The sequence below is a fragment of the Vidua macroura genome, chromosome 5 (assembly GCF_024509145.1).
Source record: "Vidua macroura isolate BioBank_ID:100142 chromosome 5, ASM2450914v1, whole genome shotgun sequence".
In the NCBI taxonomy this organism is placed as follows: Eukaryota; Metazoa; Chordata; class Aves; order Passeriformes; family Viduidae; genus Vidua; species Vidua macroura.
The window spans coordinates 15,074,203-15,096,318 of record NC_071575.1 but is presented as its reverse complement, the minus strand read 5'-3'; the positions used below and the strand labels follow the sequence as shown (position 1 = coordinate 15,096,318).

Below are 22,116 nucleotides of genomic sequence, written 5' to 3'. Positions count from 1 at the left end.
GTAACAGCACCACATATACTGTGAAGTGTTCAAATCAAAAGCTCAAGCTAATGCACAACTTCAAAATAAATCAGAAACCAGTGAGATCAAAAGCTGTCAAGATACATTTCTCATTTCCACTCTGTAATACCAACTGTTGTAGGAGACACAGAACACAGAAGCTTACTGTAAACAAGAGAGAAAAGTGGAGGAGAAAAGGTAGGAGTTGTAATTTACCAATTTGTTTTAATGGTACAACTTTCTCACATTTACCCCTATCAGCTCAATGGATCTATGAGAAGGTTAATAAAAGGAAATTATTAAAACTGAAAAACACAAAAGAAGTTAGTGATAAGTAAGTGATTTTAAATAAATGAGAAAATGACTGTTTAGACACTGGTTTATAGAGTCACCATTTAATTTTTTTTTTCTCCCCAGAAACAGACTTCAACCCCCATCTGAATTAGGACAAATCTATCAAGACAATTCTAATTGATAGAAATTATAACATTAAAAGCCTGACACACTCAATATTTTAGCAGAATAAACACCAGACCTTCCATATCACAACAAAGTCTGAATACTTCCATTAGTGTGTTTTGCACAGAAAAGCCACAGATTTGTACACACTAGATATCCCATCTGAAAAAATGGTGAAAATGGTAGTTGCTCTTCCCTTGAGAGGTCAGTCATAAAATTTAAAATTTAGGAAATATTAATCCATCTAGAAGAATATGTCTTCTATTTACTGGATTTTTTAATAATAACAAGGATATTTTCTCTTAAGACAGAAAAATAAAGATTTATATATAGCATAAAACATTTACCTCTTTCAGGTTTTTTTTTTTTACCTGCAAATTTGTAGCAGTCATGAGAGATGTTGAAGAATCAAATTTCTGTAAGGCCTGTAAAAATGGAAAAAAAACAAAGAAAGTAACGTGTTACAATATGAGTATAAAACCAATGAGTTAACAGAGATGGGAGGAGGGAAATTTCCCTTCAAATCAGCTCATTAAACTCAATTTCCTCTGCTTCACTGTAATACAGAGTAAAGGAAACAAACATGAAGTTTGTCCAATGCTTGACAACCTTTTTAGTGACAATATTTATCCTACTGCTCATGCTGAATTTCACCTGGTGCTCTGTCCAGAAGTATTTTGTCATGTCACCTACCCACCACATAAGGGAGACCACTCACATAAGGGAGACCTTGATTACATTCATGCAGGATTAAATCATTAGCTTATTTTGGTACGTGCTTGGGAAACAAGGAAAGGATGGTTATGGGGGAGGCTTACCCAACAACCTGATCTGCCTGCCCAGGTATGCTCACAGTAAGACAAGAGTCCAGGTCAATTGCTAACAGCTTCCAACCCTTGTAGCACATTAGTGACCAGATAGAGGGAAAATCAAACTGACCTGGGATGATGTGAGTTCAAGGCTCTGTGGGCAACACTAGCTCTTATGGCCCAGCATCTCCTGAGGCTGCCCCCACCCTCCCCAGGGCCCAAGACCCCATGTCAGCTTTGCTTTATCCATACTCTTCATGCCTGCATATGAAATCACACATTGTTTTTTCTACAGTAGTATTTGCAGTACTCAGTATATAAAACACATGTTACAAAATTGGTTTCTGTTACTGGTGTTTAGTGAGAGATTTTAATGTCATTCAAAGTCTACTATTTGATTCATCTATTGAAAGAAATTTAGGAATTTCTTAGGAACATATAACAACTTGCAGATATGGAGTACATGCAGTTTCATGAAGAAAATGGATTGTTACAGCTCAATCTCATACTTTTCTGGTGTTTACCTGCATTTGTTCAGTATATCTGTATCCTGCTGGTATTTTCCAAGGAATTCTCTCTCCCAAAATAAGCAAAGACAACTCATGAAAGGCCTCCGTAAAAAATCCTATATCTGTAAGTACTTTAATCTATGAAAAAAAAAAACATAGCCTTTGATTTAAATGTTATTCATTATTCTTTTTGCTCAAAATAAAATGTATTTAAAGGTAATTTTCAAATATATTTGGCTACCAGAATAGTACATTGATGGAGAATGATCTTCAATGGAAAGGAATCTTTTACATATTATTGTGAATAATTTAAAAAATGGGTCTTTCTCTTTTAAAAACAAAGTCTTTTGAAACTTGCTCCTGACAAAGGGAAAGAACTTGCTTCATCTGGTAAGTGTTTTGACTGCCTGTCCAAGATCAGCCCCTTATCAAACTCTTTTTCATAGATTTTACTCATCTTAGTCTTGTAGTGCTCAGCTACTCAACCCATATCAACATTTCCTGAAATTATCTCAAACCAATATCATGTTGACTCTTAATACTTGTAATAACTCTTGATAGTTAGATGCTTTAAAAAAACCCCAAAACTCTCAAATTATTTAAACAACAACAAAAGGTGAACATTAGCGAAAAGACAAAATTCTGTTCCTAGATTTCATGGAATCTTGTTCTACCATGACAGTAGGAAAAAATCCAGAAGTGAACATTTGGGGGGAAAATAGTCATTCACGCTTTGCACTTAAGAAAACATTTAAAAGAAAAGTGGAACAAGACAAAAAATACCAAGTGAGAAGTCTGGGCCAAAGAAAGAAAAGCTCTTCTTCATTAAACAGAGAGTAGAAAGAATTTATGGAAGCACTCAACAGCATATGTAGGAAATTAACAGTAAAACTTTTTAAATAGCTCTGCATGCTACTAAAATTGAGAATATAAATAATAATTGCATTTAGATAGTACCCCTACCATCTGCTGTGCTAAGAAACACTAAGCAACAGCTGAATTTTAAAGCATTACTTTTCATAGTAGAAATATATGAATATTAAATTGCCTACATTAAAAAAAGAATTGAAAAACTTACTTGAAATACAATGTGTTTTGAGTAAAAGAAAGTTTATTTGATTACCTTGAGGATTCTTCCTTCAATACATTTAGCTGGCTCCTTACAAATCTCAGATACAATATATTGGTATAACGTGAAAAGAGGTAAAATCTGTAGCAAAATAGTAGGTCATGCAGCTATAAACATTATACAGGGTACAATTATGGAAATACACATTGCAATTACATTTTAAAAATACATAGATAAGATTACTGCTTTGACCATCACACACCATCACTACTTCTCTTATGCTTTCTTAAAGATTAATGTGTTAAAAAGTTCTTCAGCTCACTAAAGCTAACCTTATATGTGATTCACAATGTAAGATGTTAAGTTTGTCCAAATTATTCTCTGTGTTCAAGGTGGGATATTTTACCACATCATTGCTGAGTAAACCTACCAGAAATAGGTTGATACAAGGGATTTCTAAAACTGCCTGCATTTTGATGCTATATTTTTCTCAATAAAACTAACAGAAAAATAGAATTCTGTAAGCTTTTTAAAATAAACACAATGAAGTCCTGCAACTAAGTGAAATTTTACCACTTGTAAAATAAAGTGGATGGTGATGAGACTTATTGACAAATTTATTTACATTCATTTTAAATTTTTTTTTTTTTTGTAGGGACAACTAACAAAAACACATTTTGAAACTGAGCTCAATTAAAGTATAGAGACACTGTATATCCTTCCAGTATCTGAAGGGGGTCTACAGGGAAGCTGGAGAGGGACTCTTCATCAGGAACTCTAGTGATAGGACAAGCAGTAATGGGTACAAAGTGAAAGAAGGGAAATTTAGGTTAGATAATAGGAGAAAGTTCTTTACTGCGAGGGTGGTGAGACACTGAAGCAGGTTACCTGTGAACTTATGGATGCCCAACCACACAAGTGTTCAAGGCCAGGTTGGATGAGGTGTTGAGCAACCTTGTCTAGTGGGAGACATCCTTGCCCTTACCAGGGATGATCTTTAAATGTCCTTTCCAAAACTAAACATTCTATGGTTCTATGATCTATTGTTATACAATATTTCAGAAAAAGCAGATTCTTTCCTAATAGATTTATGTGTTTATTGAAAATGAAAGAACTTCCAAAATTTAATTACTGTTCAGCTTTTACATTTTTCTTCACTTTAAAATGTCCTCAAGCTTAGAAAATGCTAACGGCATTGTTAGATTTTTGTCAAATTCACTTAAAGTTTTCATAATGTAGCTTAATACTTCTGAATCTGGATTACAAATGCTTGAGGCAAATGTTTTAATTGTACCCATAGAGTTTCCTACTGATATTTGAAGTAGTTCAACAAAATTAGTCTTTGAAGTTTTATTTTTAATAAAACTTGAATCTTGATGTATTTTGATTTAAGCGTCAAATCAACTTAGCACCCACCATCCAAAACATTCCCACACAATAAGCATTCAGGGGAAATGAAGCTCTCATTCAGCTAAAACTGCAATTGCTTTGACCATGATCCATGAACTGCATCTATAGTCTGCTGGCAAAAGTGCAGAAAGAATCAAAGATGTGCATGGCCATGTGAAGTAAGCAGTCAAATGAAGTGCCTCTGTCTCCAGGTAATTGTCTGCTCCTGGATTTTACTGGATCTCCCATAGCGAGGACAGTTAAACAAAGCTAAATAACAAAATGAACTCCAGCAATGCAGGGTGGGGAAAAGCAACAATGGGAGTTAGCCTGAAGTTCCAAAAGAAATCAATCCAACAAAAGGCTTGCTGACAAAAAAGGTGTAAATCTTTCTGTCTCCTCCTGTCTAACTCCTCTTCCATCCCTACCTCCTCACCTTTGTTACTCCTTGCTGCCAGCCCTGCAATCTTTTCCCTTCCCTGGCCCTGGCTCTGCCACTTGCAGGACCTTGTCATAAGTGGATTCAACTCATCAAAACAGGAAAAATCTATCTCCTTCTTCAGATGGAGAGTTTTCTGTCATGCTTGATTTACAGAGGTATAAAATAATCACCTGACAGGAAATTCTATTGGTGCATACAGAACTAAATTAGAAAAGAGAGAGTATTGCACCTTTTTCAGTACCAGTAATCAATTCAATCTATTTATTCTAATGTACAGCACTGCACCTTTGAAGGAAGCTGGATTAAAGTGGAAATGGTCAGCCATTAAATGGAGGAAATAGGAATATGACCAGCATAGGAGGGAAGTTATAGAAACACTTGATACAGAGGAATAAGAGAACATGAAAAGGAAAAAGGCAGAAGGGGCTTTTATCTACTGGAAGTTGAAGTATTGAAAGCATTCTGGACATACTGCATTTAAAGTATTTTTCTGTAAAGTGTATTTTGAGTAGCATGTAATAGAAAATTTCCTCTAAAATGCCTAAGCTAAATGAATCATTTGTTGTCATCTTCCAGAATAAAAAATTTTCCTGTTTTCTAAAACTTGCATGCAGCAAGCTATACCTTGTTTTAAGTGCCACAGAACCTAGCCATAGGGGTGTTTTGCTAGAAATTCTGAGGTAACTCATAAGTACACCCACACAAGAACGTAAGACCAGGTGTCTTAAAAATCCTTTCCAGATCATAAAAATAATACTTACTATTAAATTTTGTTTTGCACAATGTAGTTCAAGCATAATGAAATTCAGACTTGCAACTACAGTAGAGATATCAGCTCTGTAGCGATCAGAGAACAGGTCAATACCAGGAATAAGAAGATTTGTTTCATATTGTACAAAGTCACAGTCAGATGTTGGATGTGGAAGAGAAGCTCTAAACAGGGTCTGAAAGTAATAACAATGAATTATTTGTGAAAAGTTGTACAGGTATTAGTGAGACACCATAAACTCCAACTCATAAATGACTTCATAAACACACCTCCATCAATGCCTTAATTATTCAGCTGTTTCCAGCCACAATATTGAATACATTTTTAGAGAAAATGTTTTATATGTGAAGTTGATGGAGAAATAAACAAGCTGTAAATAGTCTAAGAACAGTATGTCTCCCATTGTTTCTGGGAGACTTGCTGACTTTAAGGCCTGTTAAAAGCTAGTTCCATCTTTAACTAGGTCAGATACTGCAGCTTATCAGCTAGTGCAGCTTAAATCATTTAACTTAAAGCTAATATGAAATTTAATAATTTCTGGGAGAGTTGCTGACTTTAAAGCCAGTTCAAAGCTCTTTTCACTCTAGCTTCACCTTTAACTAGGTCAGCTAGCACAGCCTAAATCATATAACTAAAAACTAATATGAAATTCAAGGAAATAATTTAAATGTTCTCTCTTAAAAAGGGAAGAAAGCTAACATTGTATCTGATGTTGGATATTCCTTCCCAATTGTGTTTATCTTGGTATAATTAGCAATGATATGCTAGAGAAATTTGCATTTACACTCAGATCTGAGATATTAACAAGCCTAAAGCCTATACCAGAGGTGGAATTTAAACAAGGTTATAAAAGCTTTCCAATTCAAGGAACAAATTATGGCTTGAACTTCTTGCAGTACAGTGACAGTAATTGATTATATTTTTCAAGACAATCACCCTGCAAGCTGCTTCTATCCCAATTATTATCAGACCCACTTCAGTCAAGTCATAATTATTTCTACTGTTACACAACTGGAACCAATGCTTGCTACCATTTCTGCCGACAAGAGGAATGACCATTGTTCAGCTTTGTAACTGTTCAGCAATTACAGTGCTAGAAGCAAGTAAAAATTCTCCTTTACTTTTGTTTCTTCAACTTGTTCTCCCTTTGGTGAATTTAAGGAGCTTTCCAATGTGGCCTAGGACAGGTCTCACAGCCACAATCACAACACAAGATACCAGACAGTATTGGTTTTGGAAGAAGCCAGATAACTTCCTGAAGCTGCACTGGGACAAGTAATCATTGATCCCAGTAGAGTATAACTGGCAGGATACTTGCAGTTCTTTTTCCCGTACTATTGATACTGTCATCTTAACTTCCATTTCAAAGTAAACTGAAATGTTATGTTTTTTCTCTATAGGTCTTTTTTCTGATAGTCTGCAAACCTAATTTTAATGATCTTATTTTCTATGTACGTGAAACTGGATAATTTTTAATATCCTCTGGTTTTAGAGCAAACTTATTATGGAGTTCAGATTTTAGAATTACAAACCAATATTTTTCAGTGCTAAAATATATTCAAAAATTTATTTTTTTCTGAAGAGTCTGTGCTCTTGGCTGAAAATTTAAGACAATCTGTGAAGACTCTACAGATCTAAAAGAAAGCACTCTGCTACTGTTGATGCCATCCAGCTCTTCCTGAGCAGAATACTTCAAGAGAAGAAAAATATATTTGACTATCAAATGTTTTAGTCATCTTCCTTTTTCAGTATTTTTTCTCTGAGACACTCTAGCCTCCTATTGAAGTGATAATTTTTAGGCTATAATACAGAAATAATGACAAAAAACAAAGAATAAAAACATTGCATCTAATACGCATAAATTGTCAACTACCTCTGATCTCCATTTTTCCTTTACAAGCAAAACAAGAAGAGAATTATTTTAACAGGGGGTCATTTTAGAAGCAATTTGTTAACTTCATGAATATGAACCGAAATTGCATTCTTACCTTAAAAAGTATCGCAGAAAAATAGCAGTGTTTTGTTCTTAATCTCATCTTTGATGTTGTTATATACCTAAAGCACAACAAATAATAAGAAATACAAATGTACCCATCAATATAAATTATTGAAATCCTTGGGTTTTTAGTCTAATGTGATAATAATACTAACACAATCTAGATGTTTTTCCTACTGGAAAACAACTGCCTGTTTTTAAATAGGTGCTCAGCCACACCATGCAAAGAAGCTTTTGACCGAAGACATACCTAGACAAAGGGCGTTGTCTAGATTACCTTCAAACTTTCAGGAGAAACACAGGCAATCTAAGTGCAAACTCCATCTCACACAAAACTAAAAAGATAAAGCAGATTAGGCAACTCACACTATAAAGCGTATTTCTTTCCATAAAGGAAGCCTAAGATAACTAACACATGGAGTTTAACATGGCAGGTGTCTAGCTAAATGCAATGATTCCCACACAGTACCTCACCAGAGCGTTAAACCATCCTGGCAGCAGGGTAGTCCTATGATTAACAATCCTAGAAATCTTTACTTCAATATTAGAATCCTTTAATCTGCATTTTACAGCCTATGACTAAGTTGCTGTAGAAAGAGCAAATCAAGAGAAAGATGTTTAACAGTCCAAGTCAGGTCTAAACACAAAAGAACCGCCTGAGGGAGAAGCCAGGAGGACAGCTCCCTCCAAATCCTGCCAGGATTTAGAATGGATGAATTAGCAGCAAAGGGATAGTATCCAGTGCAGCAAATAGGTGCCACAAGCACCTGTAAAAGCACCTAGGGACTTGGTCTTGCCTAATTGGACCTGAGACTGAACCACAGCTCAGAATTAGAAGAGCTGTCATTTGCAATGAAGTTAAAGTCACTCCTTTTCCTTTTGGGTAATTCTAAGTGTGGCAATGCCACTTCATCCTGAAATACCCATGCTAGTACTTGCCAAGCTACCTTGGCTTATAGATATTTTACAGTGCTGTTAATACAACCTGCTTCACAGGTAAGGCTTTACTCAAGGATGAAACTCTGCCCTTTCATGGTTATACTGTTTCTAAGGTCATTTAATGCTGTCTTGGGTACTTCTAGATTTATATTTTGTACAATACATTGAGGAACAGCTCAGAATTACATTCACAGTGTTTTACCAGCAATCAAGGAGTAGTGGATGGAAATATTTATTGATGGTAGATATTTATACAGTAATTCAAATTTCATTTAGCTCTATTTCACCAGAAAACTAGTACTTTAGGCAGTAAATCTGACCTCAAGATACATTAATATTTAATATGTGCAGTAACTTGGGAAATGTGATATTTTGATTGAAAATCAATATGACTGTAAAATCCTTGCACTTATGACATTTTTATCATTTTGTTTTCTTTTAATGATCTCTCCATATAACATACAGCTGCATTTATGATCAAAGATAAGCAATCTAGAAAAGGGAAAAAACAATGTTCTCCAAAGAAGCAAATTTCTCCCTGAAAGGAAAAATTACTCTGCTTTTGATGAGTCCTTTTTATAACAACTCATTATTGGGTGTTAATTAATTTGAAATTGCCTCATATCTTGGATGGGCAATTTGTTTAAAATACGATAGAAATACATATATGGGTAACATACTTACTGAGCTATCTTAGCCACGAGGACTGCTGCATGTAAACAACCCCAAGCTCCAGCCTGAGAAAGAAATTTCTGACTCATATCAGTTGATATTCCAACTGCAAAGCAGTCTGTAGCATCTTTTGGAAAACTTAATTCTTGCCAGGTGTTAAGAGCATCAGCAATGTTGAGTGTTTCATCAAGGGATTTACACCAGTATTTAAAAGCAGCTCTGTAACATAAAAAATCATATTGCTGACATTTTCAAAAGTGGAAGATAAAACTTGCTTCATTTTACCTTTATTGCCTGAGATTTAACTAATTCTGATTGGGTCAAAAACTGAAATACAGTTTCTGCAACACAAAAAAAGAGATACCATTCCTGGTCAAGAGACTTATTGGGACTCAAATGAAATCATCAAGCCATAGACATTACTTCTTAAAAACACAAAAAATGTATCATAAATTTGCTTAATGGCAATTAGGTAGCTAAGGAAAATAAACAATGTATAGGAAAAAGCCCTCTCAAAATATAGCTAATAGAAAGTTAGATGAAATTATATGGACTAGTGGACAGCACAAGAACTTACAAGACAGTTGAGAGGTACAGGACTGACAATTTAAAAAATGAAATTGTGCTCTTTTTAAATCCAGTAACTATGTACCTTTTATTTCCAGCATAAAAGTGAAGATTTCCAAGTTCATGTAGAGCCTGTACCTTGAGGTCTCTCTGGTTATTCATTTCAAGGATTCCTGTAATTTATTTTTAATCAATTAAAAAAACCACATTGTCATATCATTAAAACTGAACCTTGAAAAAATTTGGCATGAGTAGATATGAATTCACATGTATTTCAATGCACAAATATTTTTTAATTTATTGGTCTTGTAGATTTTGCCTTCAAATGTACCATTTTTTATTTCAACTAACTTTGAAAGCAAAGGACCTGTTTACATAATCTTTTGTATTTTTGTTTTTTCAGATCTCTCACATTTCTTCCTGTTCAGAAAATAAACTGGAAAGCAAGTCATTGCCCCTGCTAAGCAACTCTGCCTGCATACAGCACGGTAGCACTCTCACAGACTCATTTTTGGAACCCGTGCTGCAAGTAAAACCACTTGGAGCATCTGTTGACCTACTACACTTGGCCTGTTTAGCCATACAGCAAAAACAGGTAGTGAGGAGCTGTGAATGTGTGAGTAAAGCCATACCAGAATGTAAGATGGAAGCCAAGTAACTAGGTCACATATCCAAATGCACAGAATCTAAAGTCTGTTTGCTAGGAAAAAGAACTGTCATGAAATTAAAATCAATCTGCTAAACATTATATCAAATTCTGAATTGGGGATTAATCAGCATAACACTACTGAAACAATGCTTTTTCAAAAAATGAGATAACCATAACAATTATGAACCAACTAGAGGTTTGTTTAGGATCTAATGCAGATTTTCTCAATCAAGAGGAAGAAGGTTCCTCATTCCTGGAAACCAGCCCTCAGACAGCTACAGCTGTCTGACGGACAAAAAATAACAATGGAATAAACATATATAAACAGAGATAGGCAGAATGTTGTTACTTTTTATCTGTAAGCAGAACTTTATGAAAAAAATTACCTATTGTTTGTTCATAGGAAGAGACAATTACTGAAAGCTGTGACTTTGGTATTGGTCTACTCTCAACCATACTGGAGAAATTATATTTTTCTTGAGAAAGGTCACACGGTGTCGGTAGAAATATCACTTCATCTACCACGCTAAATTTCAGCTTTCTGCTTGAAGATATATGACTGCTGATTGCTCTTCCAGCATTTTCTAGATTAGAAAAGTGATTTATATGATCAGTTTGGAACAGTATTATATTATTTCTAGCACCCCAAGTATTTCCAAACCATGTTAATCAAACAAATATACAATTGCTGTGTACCCTATTTCCATTTGGTTTCCTATGTTCTAATTCTGTGTGTCTCCTAATTAAACTCATTGGACATAATTTTGGTCAGTGTAACCAAAAGGTATGTGCTCTGTTAGTGAAAACAAATTTGGGAAGATCTACCAGTCAGTCCTATAACAGAGGTATGGATGCAGACAGACAGGTGACACAGCTACATAACAAACAAAAAATATCATCCAACTATTAGACAAATCATAGGAAATAAGGCTTAGAGGTTGTGCTTACAGAACTTCAAATTTAACTTCATATTCTGTATTTTTTCTAATTGTCAGTAACTAAAACTTGAATTTAGAAAAATCTGTTCCTTTCACTCATCGCTATTTTAACTGCATACACACTTTATTAAGGGCAAAGCACTTCAATGAATCACTCACCTTGAGTATGTGCAAGAAACAATGAAAGTAGTTTCCTGCTGTGTCTCAGTGCTCTGCTTTGATATTTAGATTTTTCTAGAGTTTCTTTAAAACATTTCAGTGTATCATTCACATCAAGAGGCACACAAACTAGGGCTTTTGCTCGATTGTGATCTAAAAGGAATTAATAATTATGGAGAAAAAAATTGTAATTTATAAATAAATATTTTTAGTAAATCACCCTGTAAAACATATGTGAACAATTTCACAACTTAAAAACTACAGTGTATTAAAATATTCCCCTTTTTTTCCTGTTGCTTTATGAATTAATAAGCAAATTATTAATTATCAAAACATTAATTCTGTCAATAATAGTGCTGAGTCACACTAACTTATGGGTATATTGCTGGATATCCAAAAATAACAAAAGAAAGCTAGATCAAGACCACCACACTGCCTCAAAGGCAACAGGTTATCTGGCACTTGCTTTTCTCTGCTTTCAGACATAGTCTGAATATATTTTGAAGGCTCTTGACAACATTACAATCCATCCAAAATATCAAGAACAAGAATTTGAAGACAAAGCTCCATTTATAATAAAAGACAAATTGTAAGAGAAGTGGAAGACTATGATAAGGAAAGGAAACAGAATTTAAAAAAAATTCAGTATGAAACAAAGACAAAACTCTGGGAGAAAAGACACAATACTGAATTGTGCTCTGACCTGTAGAATCATTATTTGTTGGAGGACTGAAAAAGCATCCAGGAAAAACTCCTTCACTGACAGAACAAGGATTAGGCAGCTGTAATTTGTACCCTATGTAGTTTCTGCATCTCATCTAAAAAGCAGGATTTGTTTCATGAGAACTGAATAGTATTAAGAAAAATCAACATTTGGTTCTTACAGTTAAATATCTATATACTCAGTTATATGACAAAATAAAAAGAAGACTAATTAAGAAAGACACCAGTGGCCCATAACTAGTACTCTTGTCACCAAGAGGTGAAACATTCACACCTAAATATTGGATATAAGTGTTTCAAAGTTACTGCATTAAACTTGTCTCTTTTTTGATATTTGCCATAATTATTAGCAATTCCTTGATGTTCTGCAAATATTCCACCTTTTATTCTCCAGATGAATGCATGCTTGCACAGAGCCTGTCACCTAAGCATGCCTAAAGGACACGTTGCCTGGGAAACACAATGGCATGCTCCATAGGGAGATACAAATTAGCTCTAAGCAAGTAACAGCAGCCTAACTCTGGCAGAGAAACAAACTTCCAGACTTCTATAAAGGACTAATCCACAACAGACTTTTTATTTTGCTAATGTAGTTACACCACTTCAGAAGCAGAAGGACCAACAGAACTAGTTCTAGACTCTGTGAATGGCACTGATTTATGAAATGTAACCATAAATTCCAAATTTCTTACCTGAAATCCTTATTACTATTAACTAACACTAGTCTTTAATCTGTAAGCTGTCTTTCAAAATTATGATTACTTTGCCATTGCTTAGTTATCAGCACTACGAAGGGGTTTGCTATGGTGCCCTTTTATAGACAAAGGACCATGTTTGAATGGCTGGGCCAGAGAGAGTCAGCAGGAAACAGAGAACACGGAGCTCCTCAGCTGCCCTTGCAAGCCACGGGCGCCTTCAGAGTCCCTGCGCACCCTGGGCACCACTGTGCTGTCTCTAGGCAAGGCAGGGGCTCCTGAACCCCATGTTCATGTTCAGAACAAACCTCTTTGGTACTCCAAATCCCACTTCCCCCTCCTCTCCTTGAAGTGCTCTCTTCACATTAGTGATAGAAACATCCTAAAAATATCCACAGTGAGACTGACTTCAGCAAAACTTCTTAGAAATAAACCTTACATTAAAAAAAATTTGAAAACTCTAATTTCTAATAGCTAATTGAATGAAAAGTTTCCAAGTGCCACTGTTAAGTAAATATATAGACACATGGTTTTTAATGAGAGGAACTTGCTGAGGTGCTTAGGGGTTTTTTAAAGTTTTTTAATCGGCATTGTCTGTGTTCAGTTTAACTCAATTTTATTAAATTTGGAGCAGTGTTCCAATGCAGAAACAAAGCAATATCCAGATAAATATTTTAAGGTTAAAAGAGGGGCATCAAGAAATAACATGAAATTAGATTTAGGCTTATAATATGGAATGGGTATGTTGTGCCTGGAAGAAATGTCCTCTGGGTCACCTGCTGCTCTTAGAATCATGTCATACAAGCCTTTTAATGTACTTCAATCAATTAGGCTCATTAATTTGTTATAATTGACTATTTGGGAACACATAAGAAAGCATATTAAGCTAATCAGTGAAAGTGCTTCTCCACATTTAGCTCACATTAAGAGTCAGTGCCCCAAAAAGAAATCTGTGCTTCACCTTTTGTGCATCACCAGACAGATATTTTGTGAAATGAGATTCATGGCTGTCTGAGCCACTGAACTGCTGTATCCTTTCCAGCAGCTGCCTCTGAGCGTACACCAGCAGTGGACTCACTTGTTCTGTGAACCTTTCACTGGAAAAAAAACAGAAGTGTAGTAACTAAGCAATATAATGGTATATTAAACGATATCATGCTAACTTTTTTAGTTTTTATTAGAGCTGGTATAACTTACTGTGTAAATATGTTAAATTGTACAGCTATGTGCACCAGTGCTTCCCATTTCTTCATTTGATATAACAATTCTATTGTTTTAAGAATCAGATTACATATCCATCTCAGGTCAACCACGTTCACATCATCCAGGGGAGGCTGGGGATGATGACTAGAACCACCATTCTCATCCACAATACCTCCTAAACAGCTGGGAATGCAAAAGTCTCCTTCGGGATCCACAATCTACAGTGCAGAAACATTATTATGCCTGTTATTTTTAAATGTGTTTTTAGGACAAATCAATTACAGAGATAGAAAGTACTGTAATTATCTAAAAAACTTGTTAGAGAGAATAACTTGAAGATACCAAAATATAATGCAAGAAAGAGAATACTCTGTCTCTAGTGAAAATGTGATAATCAAGAGTTGTCTTAATAAAAATAATTTTTACCTTAAGAGAACTGCTTGCTTGTAGGTCAATTATCATATCAATGATCATGTCTGATGCAAAATAAAATGGCAACCAGATGATGCTGCAAAGAAAATCCCAGGTGATGGGAAATGCATCCATATGGGAATGTGACTGGTTAGCAATCAATTGAAATTCTTGAGTATAGTTCCAAAGCTCTCGACAAGCATTTTGAAGCAATGTCCAGTGGCCACCACGGTGAGCAAGAACCTGTGTAAACCATTCAAAGTATAATTATACCTTGTAAAGGCAGAAATTAAAAGCTTCATTCTTTTATTGCAAAACTTAGGCATAAGTAATCTTTCAGAATTACAGTCTATGCATTACAGAACCTTAATTTTTACCTTTTCATAGAAGGACTAATTTATAACTGAATTTAATTCTAGGTTTTGATGTGAGAATAAGAAATAAAAATTAATTCACACCACCTATATGTGTGTTTTTACTTGGGTTTAGAAGGTTTTATGGGAAGAGTAGTTAGTCTGCATTTCCCTTCAACCACAGGTTCTCCTGTTTCTAGTGTGAGATTCACTAAAACCTGTAAAGAGAAAGTTAAATCTGAAAGTATTTTCAGAAAAAAATAACAAACATGAGAAGGAAAGTTACAAAGGTGGAACAAAAAATAAAACAATTACATAAATTATTGTATGTCTGATAGAAATATATATTATGATAGGTGATGTATCTGACATTTCATACATTGTACTTGGATATTTTTCAGAGGATGAGAAAACATTACTTTTAAACAGTGATATTTTAAAAAAATTTCTGAGGTCTTTTCATGTAAAAGGTAGTAAGTATTGCAAGACATGCTTAATGCATTAATCACTAATGCTTGGTAATATATAGTTTAATAAGAAACCAACCACATCTTACCACTGCCCTTTTCAAATGCAAGAAGATGCTTGTAAAATGCTTCAGTAAAAGGGTATTTGATGGAAACTTGTCCTGCTCTTCGGGGGTCTTTGCTGTTTGACTCTGTTTATTTCTGGTTTTAGGAGATTTACCTGTAACTGAAAACAAAAAGTTCACTTGCTAAAATTGAGTTGAAGTTCTCAAAAAAAAAGGAAAAAAAGTCAGCTAGGATTTTCCTGTGGCAGCTAAATACTTAAATGTTAAGAAATGCCAATGTTAAGTTTATCATGTTTGTAAGGTTATGATATTTAAAATACAAGATGATTTTACTTAGGAATTGGGAGAAGCAGGGATGAAAACAAGTTTGAGCAAAATAATAATGGGTACCAAATAGCTTTCAGCCTCATTGTCAAAACACAATCTTCATTTAAGTTCTAGGAAGAAATCACCATGACAAGATATCTCTTGGCAAGCTTGCAAGAACCTTTCTTAAACAGAAACCTCTTAATGGAGATGTTAGGAAGAAAGGAGTATTTCTGACAAATTCTGTGGTGTGTGTAGAATTCCTTCATTATTTTATTCACTACCAAATATCCCCCAAGGGGAAAGGCAAAGGTTCATGGTAGTGGAATCTGGCAATATCTGAACTATAGGTTTCAGGCAGAGGCTAATTCCAAGCTACATAGTATTTGAACTCTATGGCAAACTGTACATTTTATGTAATTCTTTTAATCATAACTGTTGCAAATGCTAGGAGATAGTAAAGAGGACTTTTATCAGGTTTCAGCCAATTTCAGTGGGTTTCAGCGACCGGAAAGCATCAAGGCATAGAGGTTTATGTAAAAGTAGGCTGTTGCAAAGACAACCAGTGAATTGAAGTGCTAGTTTTTGTCACACCTCCTTGGAGAAGGCAAAGAGGACAGCTTATTTTACCTAAGGAAAGACAGGAGAATTTTGATCTTTACTATTGTGGCAGGAATGTGTCTCTGAAGAGCTACTGAAAAGACCAGGTAGGTCTGTGATTACCTGTTGACCTTCTGGTGCTTATGCAGCCTCTGTGCTGACTTGTACACTACCACTGGCATCTGAGGAAAGCGAAGGCCTGCATTTCACTATTACCCACAGATAGGAGCCTTTTGGCTCCTGTTGAAACCTCATAGACTAAAAATAGCTAGAATAATAATAAATGTCAAATGTGAAAGACAGAGAAATTAAATAAAAGTGTTAGAAAATAAATTGTTCCTGAGGTAGCTCCTGACACAGGGAAACACAGGGGAGAAAGCAGTAGAGAAGGAAAATGAAATTCTACTTACAATTTGAAAGATAGTAATAAGCTTCAGTCTATAACATTAAAAACTACTTACAGAATGACCCAGGAAAATTTTGACCTGCTAGGAAATGTAAAGGGAACTACCAAACAATTACAAACCTCAGAAACTGAAAGAAATTGTCAATGCATTCAGAATAATTCAGAATATTATCAATTTAATATGTGTAGGTAGTGTGGTATCTGCAAATCTAAAGCTAGTATCATTATTTTTTTAAAAACTTACAAACTTATTAATAAATTATAGGATAAAATGTAACATATTTATTAATAGATTTCTCAGAATTATTAGATATGCCACACCACATACTATGACTTCTGTTATACTAGGTGTGCCAAAAAAATACAGAGGACAACTGAAACCTAGAAATGTCTTCTATTAATTTGGCATGACTTACTGTTTTACCAAAGGTGATGTGGACTACTAATGATGGAGGTCAAGACAGACAGAAATCAAGAGAAACAAAAAGTTACGTTGAAACCGATTTCAGTTGTGCACCAATAAAAATTCTTACAGGTTTGGGTTTCAGTCACTTCTGACTTTTCATGGAGAGAAGGAGTTGGTTTTCCCATGTTATCCTCTGCAGCTTCTCTTGCCAGTACAGTGCCAGAATTGTTTAATGAGAATATCTCAGGATCCAAAATATTGTAACTGCAGAATAGGAGGAAGAGAAGAAAACACAAAAAAAGCCCACAAACAGTATCAAAAAGAATTCTGATCTACATACACAAAATTCTGCTTCTCAGAAGCGATTCCTTTCCAGCAGCTTTAGGAATAAGAAATAATGAATGATAGCCAAATGTTATAAGCAAACAAAAAATAACTTAATATAGCATATTTCAAAGCTTTCATCTCACCAATGAAGTTAGCAACCAAAACTGTGCCTGATGTCCACAGGATGGAATGCAATTTTTTTTACATAGTAACAAGTAATTTGTATTTGAAAGCTGAACTGGTCATAGGAATATTGTAAATAACACAATCATCTCTATTAATCACAGTCACTGATAGTGCAGCAAGATGTACCTGTCCAGATGCTGTGAACCACTGATTCCAATATTGTATTGCTCTTCCAGGTTCTTCTTAAATAGGTGGTAGTGTGCAACTGCCAGATAGATATTCATCTGAGACTTCCAGGGCATCTCTTCAAGACACATTTGGCAAAACTGACTTCGGGTTATGTATTTATTCAGCAGCATCGCTAAGGTTTGATGAGCTAATTTCTTCAACTTATCCTTGCCTTTCCTAAACCAAAACATATGAAGTAGCAAAAATTGAAACTCTGTTTTCTTGAAGCTCTAGAAAAAAAAGTCCTGGTAAAGATACACAGATATTCCGTTGCATATCCCCAGATTTATATGCATAAGCACATAAGCATATGACATATTTCTAAATAAAAGACTTTTGCTTTAATCAAGAAAAGCAACTGTGCTTTCCTTCTTTAAGAACACTTAACACACAATAAATCCTATTTTATATTTTACCAGCCTCTATAAGATATTTGTCTTAGTACTTCAAAAAGTTTAGATCATTTTGAAGTTATTTGTCACTGAATTGTACAGATTATTATAGCAAATACAATGTGCTTCAAAGTCAGTTCAGGAGAGTCTTCTATTATACTATAAATCTGGATTTTTTTTTTTTATTGCTTTGCTTTGGTAGTTAAGCACCTCCAGTATGAAGAGAACACAGTATTTTAAATCTGGATGCCTGCCTTTAATTTCCAGCCAAAGTTTTTTAAAATTTCCCTGAGAAATGAAAAAATTCTGTATTACTTCACAAACATACAATGCTATATTCAAACTAAATATTTTTTTATTAAGTGTAAACTGATCCCTTTATTAATCTAAATTATTTTTCTGCTTGTTTTTCACTTTTAAAATGTGGGCAGAATAGTATACCACATACAATTTTGATTATATTATACAGCATTACTATTATGCAAGACACAAAAGAGTAGCTGATAAAAGCCCAAGATAGGTTTAACATCCCCTCTTCTGCTGAAAGCCATGAAAATCATTTTAAGTAAGGTAGGGTTTCTTCTGTCAAGGAGGAGTAATAACATTTTTGGATGGTTTAGGTGAATATTTAGAAGATTATATGGAAACATTTTTTAGGTTATTTAAAACTATTCCAGAATCAGTTACACGATTGCTTATATGTAAATATTTATAGTTTCCTATTTCTTAATTATTGAAATAGTAAGTGACCAAAGGACCAAGTTATGAATACTACACATTCTTTTAGGTCTGAAGGTAATGTTATTGGCAAGTTAACCAAATATAAACAAATATCTGCTAAAAGAAGAGGTGAATATTTTTTTTTTTTTTTAATCAAAAAACAGTTTTCTGGAAGCTACAGAACAGATGGTCCAAGAAGACTAGCACAAAGACCACAAAAATAATTCTGAAACTATTACTACTAGTATTATTAAATTATTTATTTAATAATATTTTTATTAGCTTTGTAACAGATAAACTCCCCAACACAGTTTGAAAAGCATTATAATACACAGATTATCAGAGTTTTTCCACCTTGATGAATCAATATGCTCAAGCTAACACAGCTGAAATAAAATCTTTGATTATTAATACAAAGACTTGAAATCATTAACAGCCATTAAACAGAAATGCAACAGATTTTGTTTCCTTGACTGGAAACTAATTTTATACTAAACTACATCAGAAAAATGAGAGGACTGTGAAGAAATTAGTCTCTTTGATACAATACAAAAAATAAAATACACACTTAATTGTAAACTAAATTTCAGTCAAAATATTTTTTTCTGTACATGAGCCTGACAACTGTGTTCATTTACTTTTGTGTTTCTGGAGAATTCATTGCATCTGGATTTTTCATTAAATACACTCTGAGAGGTCCTTTCTTAGGCACATCTTTTTTTGTTGGTTTCTTTGAAGGTGAGGTATTCTTTCCCTTAAAAAAAAAAATCTTGCATCAAAATCTTAAATATACTTCAATAATTATTTATACCTACATTATCAATTACTTGAGGTACAGAGCAGTTTGGCTTACGTAGGAACAGAACATTAAAAAAAAAAATCCTGGAAATGGTTGCCAAAACAAGACTGCAAAAGAAATACTTCAAGATTACGGGAAACTTCACCATTTTTCTGGAAAGTACATGTCAAATGCCTGACACAAAGAAGCCAGCCAGATCTTTAAACATTCTTTCATATACCAGTGGTTTCATCACAGAAATAATGCTAGTTCTTTTCCTAATATTATAAACAGTAAAACTTTGCAATGCAAAAACTAAGACAGAAAAACCCTTTTCCTACTCTATCCCAGATGCTAGCAATATTTCAACATTACTAGAGGATTATGAGGGAGAAAACTCTTCCTCCAAAATAATACAAATCTATTAATATTATTTGTATCTTCCAGTAAAAGTAAAAATTTATTTTAAATTAATTTTAAACAAAAAGCCTTTACTGTGCAATTAGAATATTGCACAAGGAGCTAACCATGAACAACTACTCACACAAAAGTCTGTTTGTACAAAAAGACCTGAGCTGATCTCCTTTTCTGAATGTGATGGTACCCAAGACATTTCCTATTACCACCATGTTATTTTAAAGGGAGTAAGGAAAGGCAAGTTTCTTCTGATTTCAGAATGCCTTATTCTGATTCAACTCAAATTCTCACAATTGGTTTTTCAGATGAATCCCGTGCCAGCTTTTCTTCCTGGTTTTAGGAGTGCAGAGGTCAGCTGAGGACTAGAGTTTGTATCCCAAATTTTAGGAACTGTGGACGCCTCTAGATGAGATTTTTATGAGACAATTTTTGAAAATTAATTTTGTTCTTATGGTATTGCTACCCAGTAAAAACACACAACTCCTTAAAAATAAAACTCACTTTCTGAACTCCTGCAGCACATTTGCTTTCTCCCAGAGTGAGAGATCTTGCTTGTGTTGCAATTCCATCAACACCGAGGAAGTTCTCATTCCTCCTGATATAAAATATTTTTAAAATCATCATCATAATAATCATCATGTTAAACTTCTTTCATAGTAAAAGGATATCTTTGGGAACATATAGAGCACATCACACAATTCCTATTTATTTGCAGTTTTAAATTCAAAAGACTTTGTTTTCTTCATCCTCTTCAGAAAATAGGAAGTGTTAATTTTCAAGGTTAATTATAGAAATCTGAATTTTATATACATATATAGTATAGTATATATATATATATATACTATATATACACATATACTATATATATATATATCTATATCTATATATATACACAACTATATCACCTTCCTAATGCCTAGGAAAATAAACCAATTTTCTTCATTACCCAAATTATACTACAGAATTTTGCAAAAAATTTCTTCACATCCTGTTGTTTTAGTCTCTTGTAACCACAATTTCTGTTCCCTAAAATATATATCTAATTTTCACTGATTATTTGCCTTTCATATTTTAGAAATACTGACGTGCTTTTTTAAAAATGGGATCTTCTTAGGTAAGTGTCCACAATTTGGCTCCATTTATCTTTTCCCCATAGAATTTTTTGACACTATAATAGGCACTGATCAGTTTGTTTTGATTTAACCTATCATACCTTCCCAAGCTATGCCACCACCCTATAATAATAGCTGTGTAATCCTCTGTGTTCATGGAACTTCTGCAGCCTAGGAGTTGTGGAATTTACTCCTGATGGGTCTTCTGATGGGTAAAACTTAGTTTCTTTTGTAACTGTGACTCTCATGAACATAAGTAGTAGTTTTTCACTACTACTGTAACAGAGATCTACCTTTTCAAGTTATCTTCCACACTCTCTGCCCACTCCAGAACATACTGAAACTTCTCTTCATTCAGGACTTTGTGCAAAAGTTGAACAAAGAACTCCAGGAAACGTGTTTGCCCTCTGAATTTAAGCACTGCAATAAAGTAACAACACAGGTGTTTATGCTATAACAGAATTCTGAATTCAGCTAGAATTACAGCTTTGTATGCCTCAAAGCACTTATTTATGTCATGCTGTATACTCATAGTGACACTAAAATCAGGGATACACAATGGCAGTTGCTAAATGCTTTTTTGTGACTGGGCATCCAAAATCACAAGCTCACTCTATTTAATACACTCCTAGAATTACAAACATTATAGAGACAGATTTCTGTGAATTCCTCTTCCAGTGAAATAATTTAATGTGGAAATGGGGTATCTCAATTTTAAAAGAACATTCCATACCAAGAGAATATTTGAAAACTTGGCACATTTTTTTAATTTACTTGTTTCTAAGGTTATTAGAAAACAAATATTATTCAATTTAAAATATTAATATTTTATATACTTAGCATCAACACCCCAAATAATTGGTTGCATTCACTTCTCAATCTGTTTATACTGAGAACTTTTTATAAGCTATGTTTCACTTGATTCTGTATATTTGAGATCCAAATGAAGGTAACATTCCCAAGAGCTTATTCCAAGCAAGAATGAGATTGTTTTAGTGGCAAGTTTCTGAGGTAA

The 22,116-nt window shown here is 34.1% G+C and overlaps 1 protein-coding gene across 1 annotated transcript in view; it reads right to left on the bottom strand.

Annotated features, from left to right (window-relative positions):
- Positions 1-22,116, bottom strand: part of CFAP54 (cilia and flagella associated protein 54) — a 101,765-nt gene that overhangs the window by 31,306 nt on the left and 48,343 nt on the right. Inside the window, exons 31-49 of the mRNA XM_053978379.1 lie at positions 21,395-21,521; positions 20,491-20,584; positions 19,433-19,548; positions 17,641-17,859; positions 17,129-17,265; positions 15,308-15,444; positions 14,414-14,641; positions 13,982-14,205; positions 13,746-13,881; positions 12,070-12,184; positions 11,367-11,519; positions 10,656-10,853; positions 9,706-9,793; positions 9,066-9,272; positions 7,435-7,501; positions 5,439-5,621; positions 2,901-2,987; positions 1,793-1,915; positions 831-884 (exon numbers count right to left, since the gene is read on the bottom strand). Coding sequence (XP_053834354.1) covers positions 831-884; positions 1,793-1,915; positions 2,901-2,987; positions 5,439-5,621; positions 7,435-7,501; positions 9,066-9,272; positions 9,706-9,793; positions 10,656-10,853; positions 11,367-11,519; positions 12,070-12,184; positions 13,746-13,881; positions 13,982-14,205; positions 14,414-14,641; positions 15,308-15,444; positions 17,129-17,265; positions 17,641-17,859; positions 19,433-19,548; positions 20,491-20,584; positions 21,395-21,521 — 2,693 coding nt within the window. The remainder of the gene's footprint in view (positions 1-830; positions 885-1,792; positions 1,916-2,900; positions 2,988-5,438; positions 5,622-7,434; positions 7,502-9,065; positions 9,273-9,705; positions 9,794-10,655; positions 10,854-11,366; positions 11,520-12,069; positions 12,185-13,745; positions 13,882-13,981; positions 14,206-14,413; positions 14,642-15,307; positions 15,445-17,128; positions 17,266-17,640; positions 17,860-19,432; positions 19,549-20,490; positions 20,585-21,394; positions 21,522-22,116) is intronic.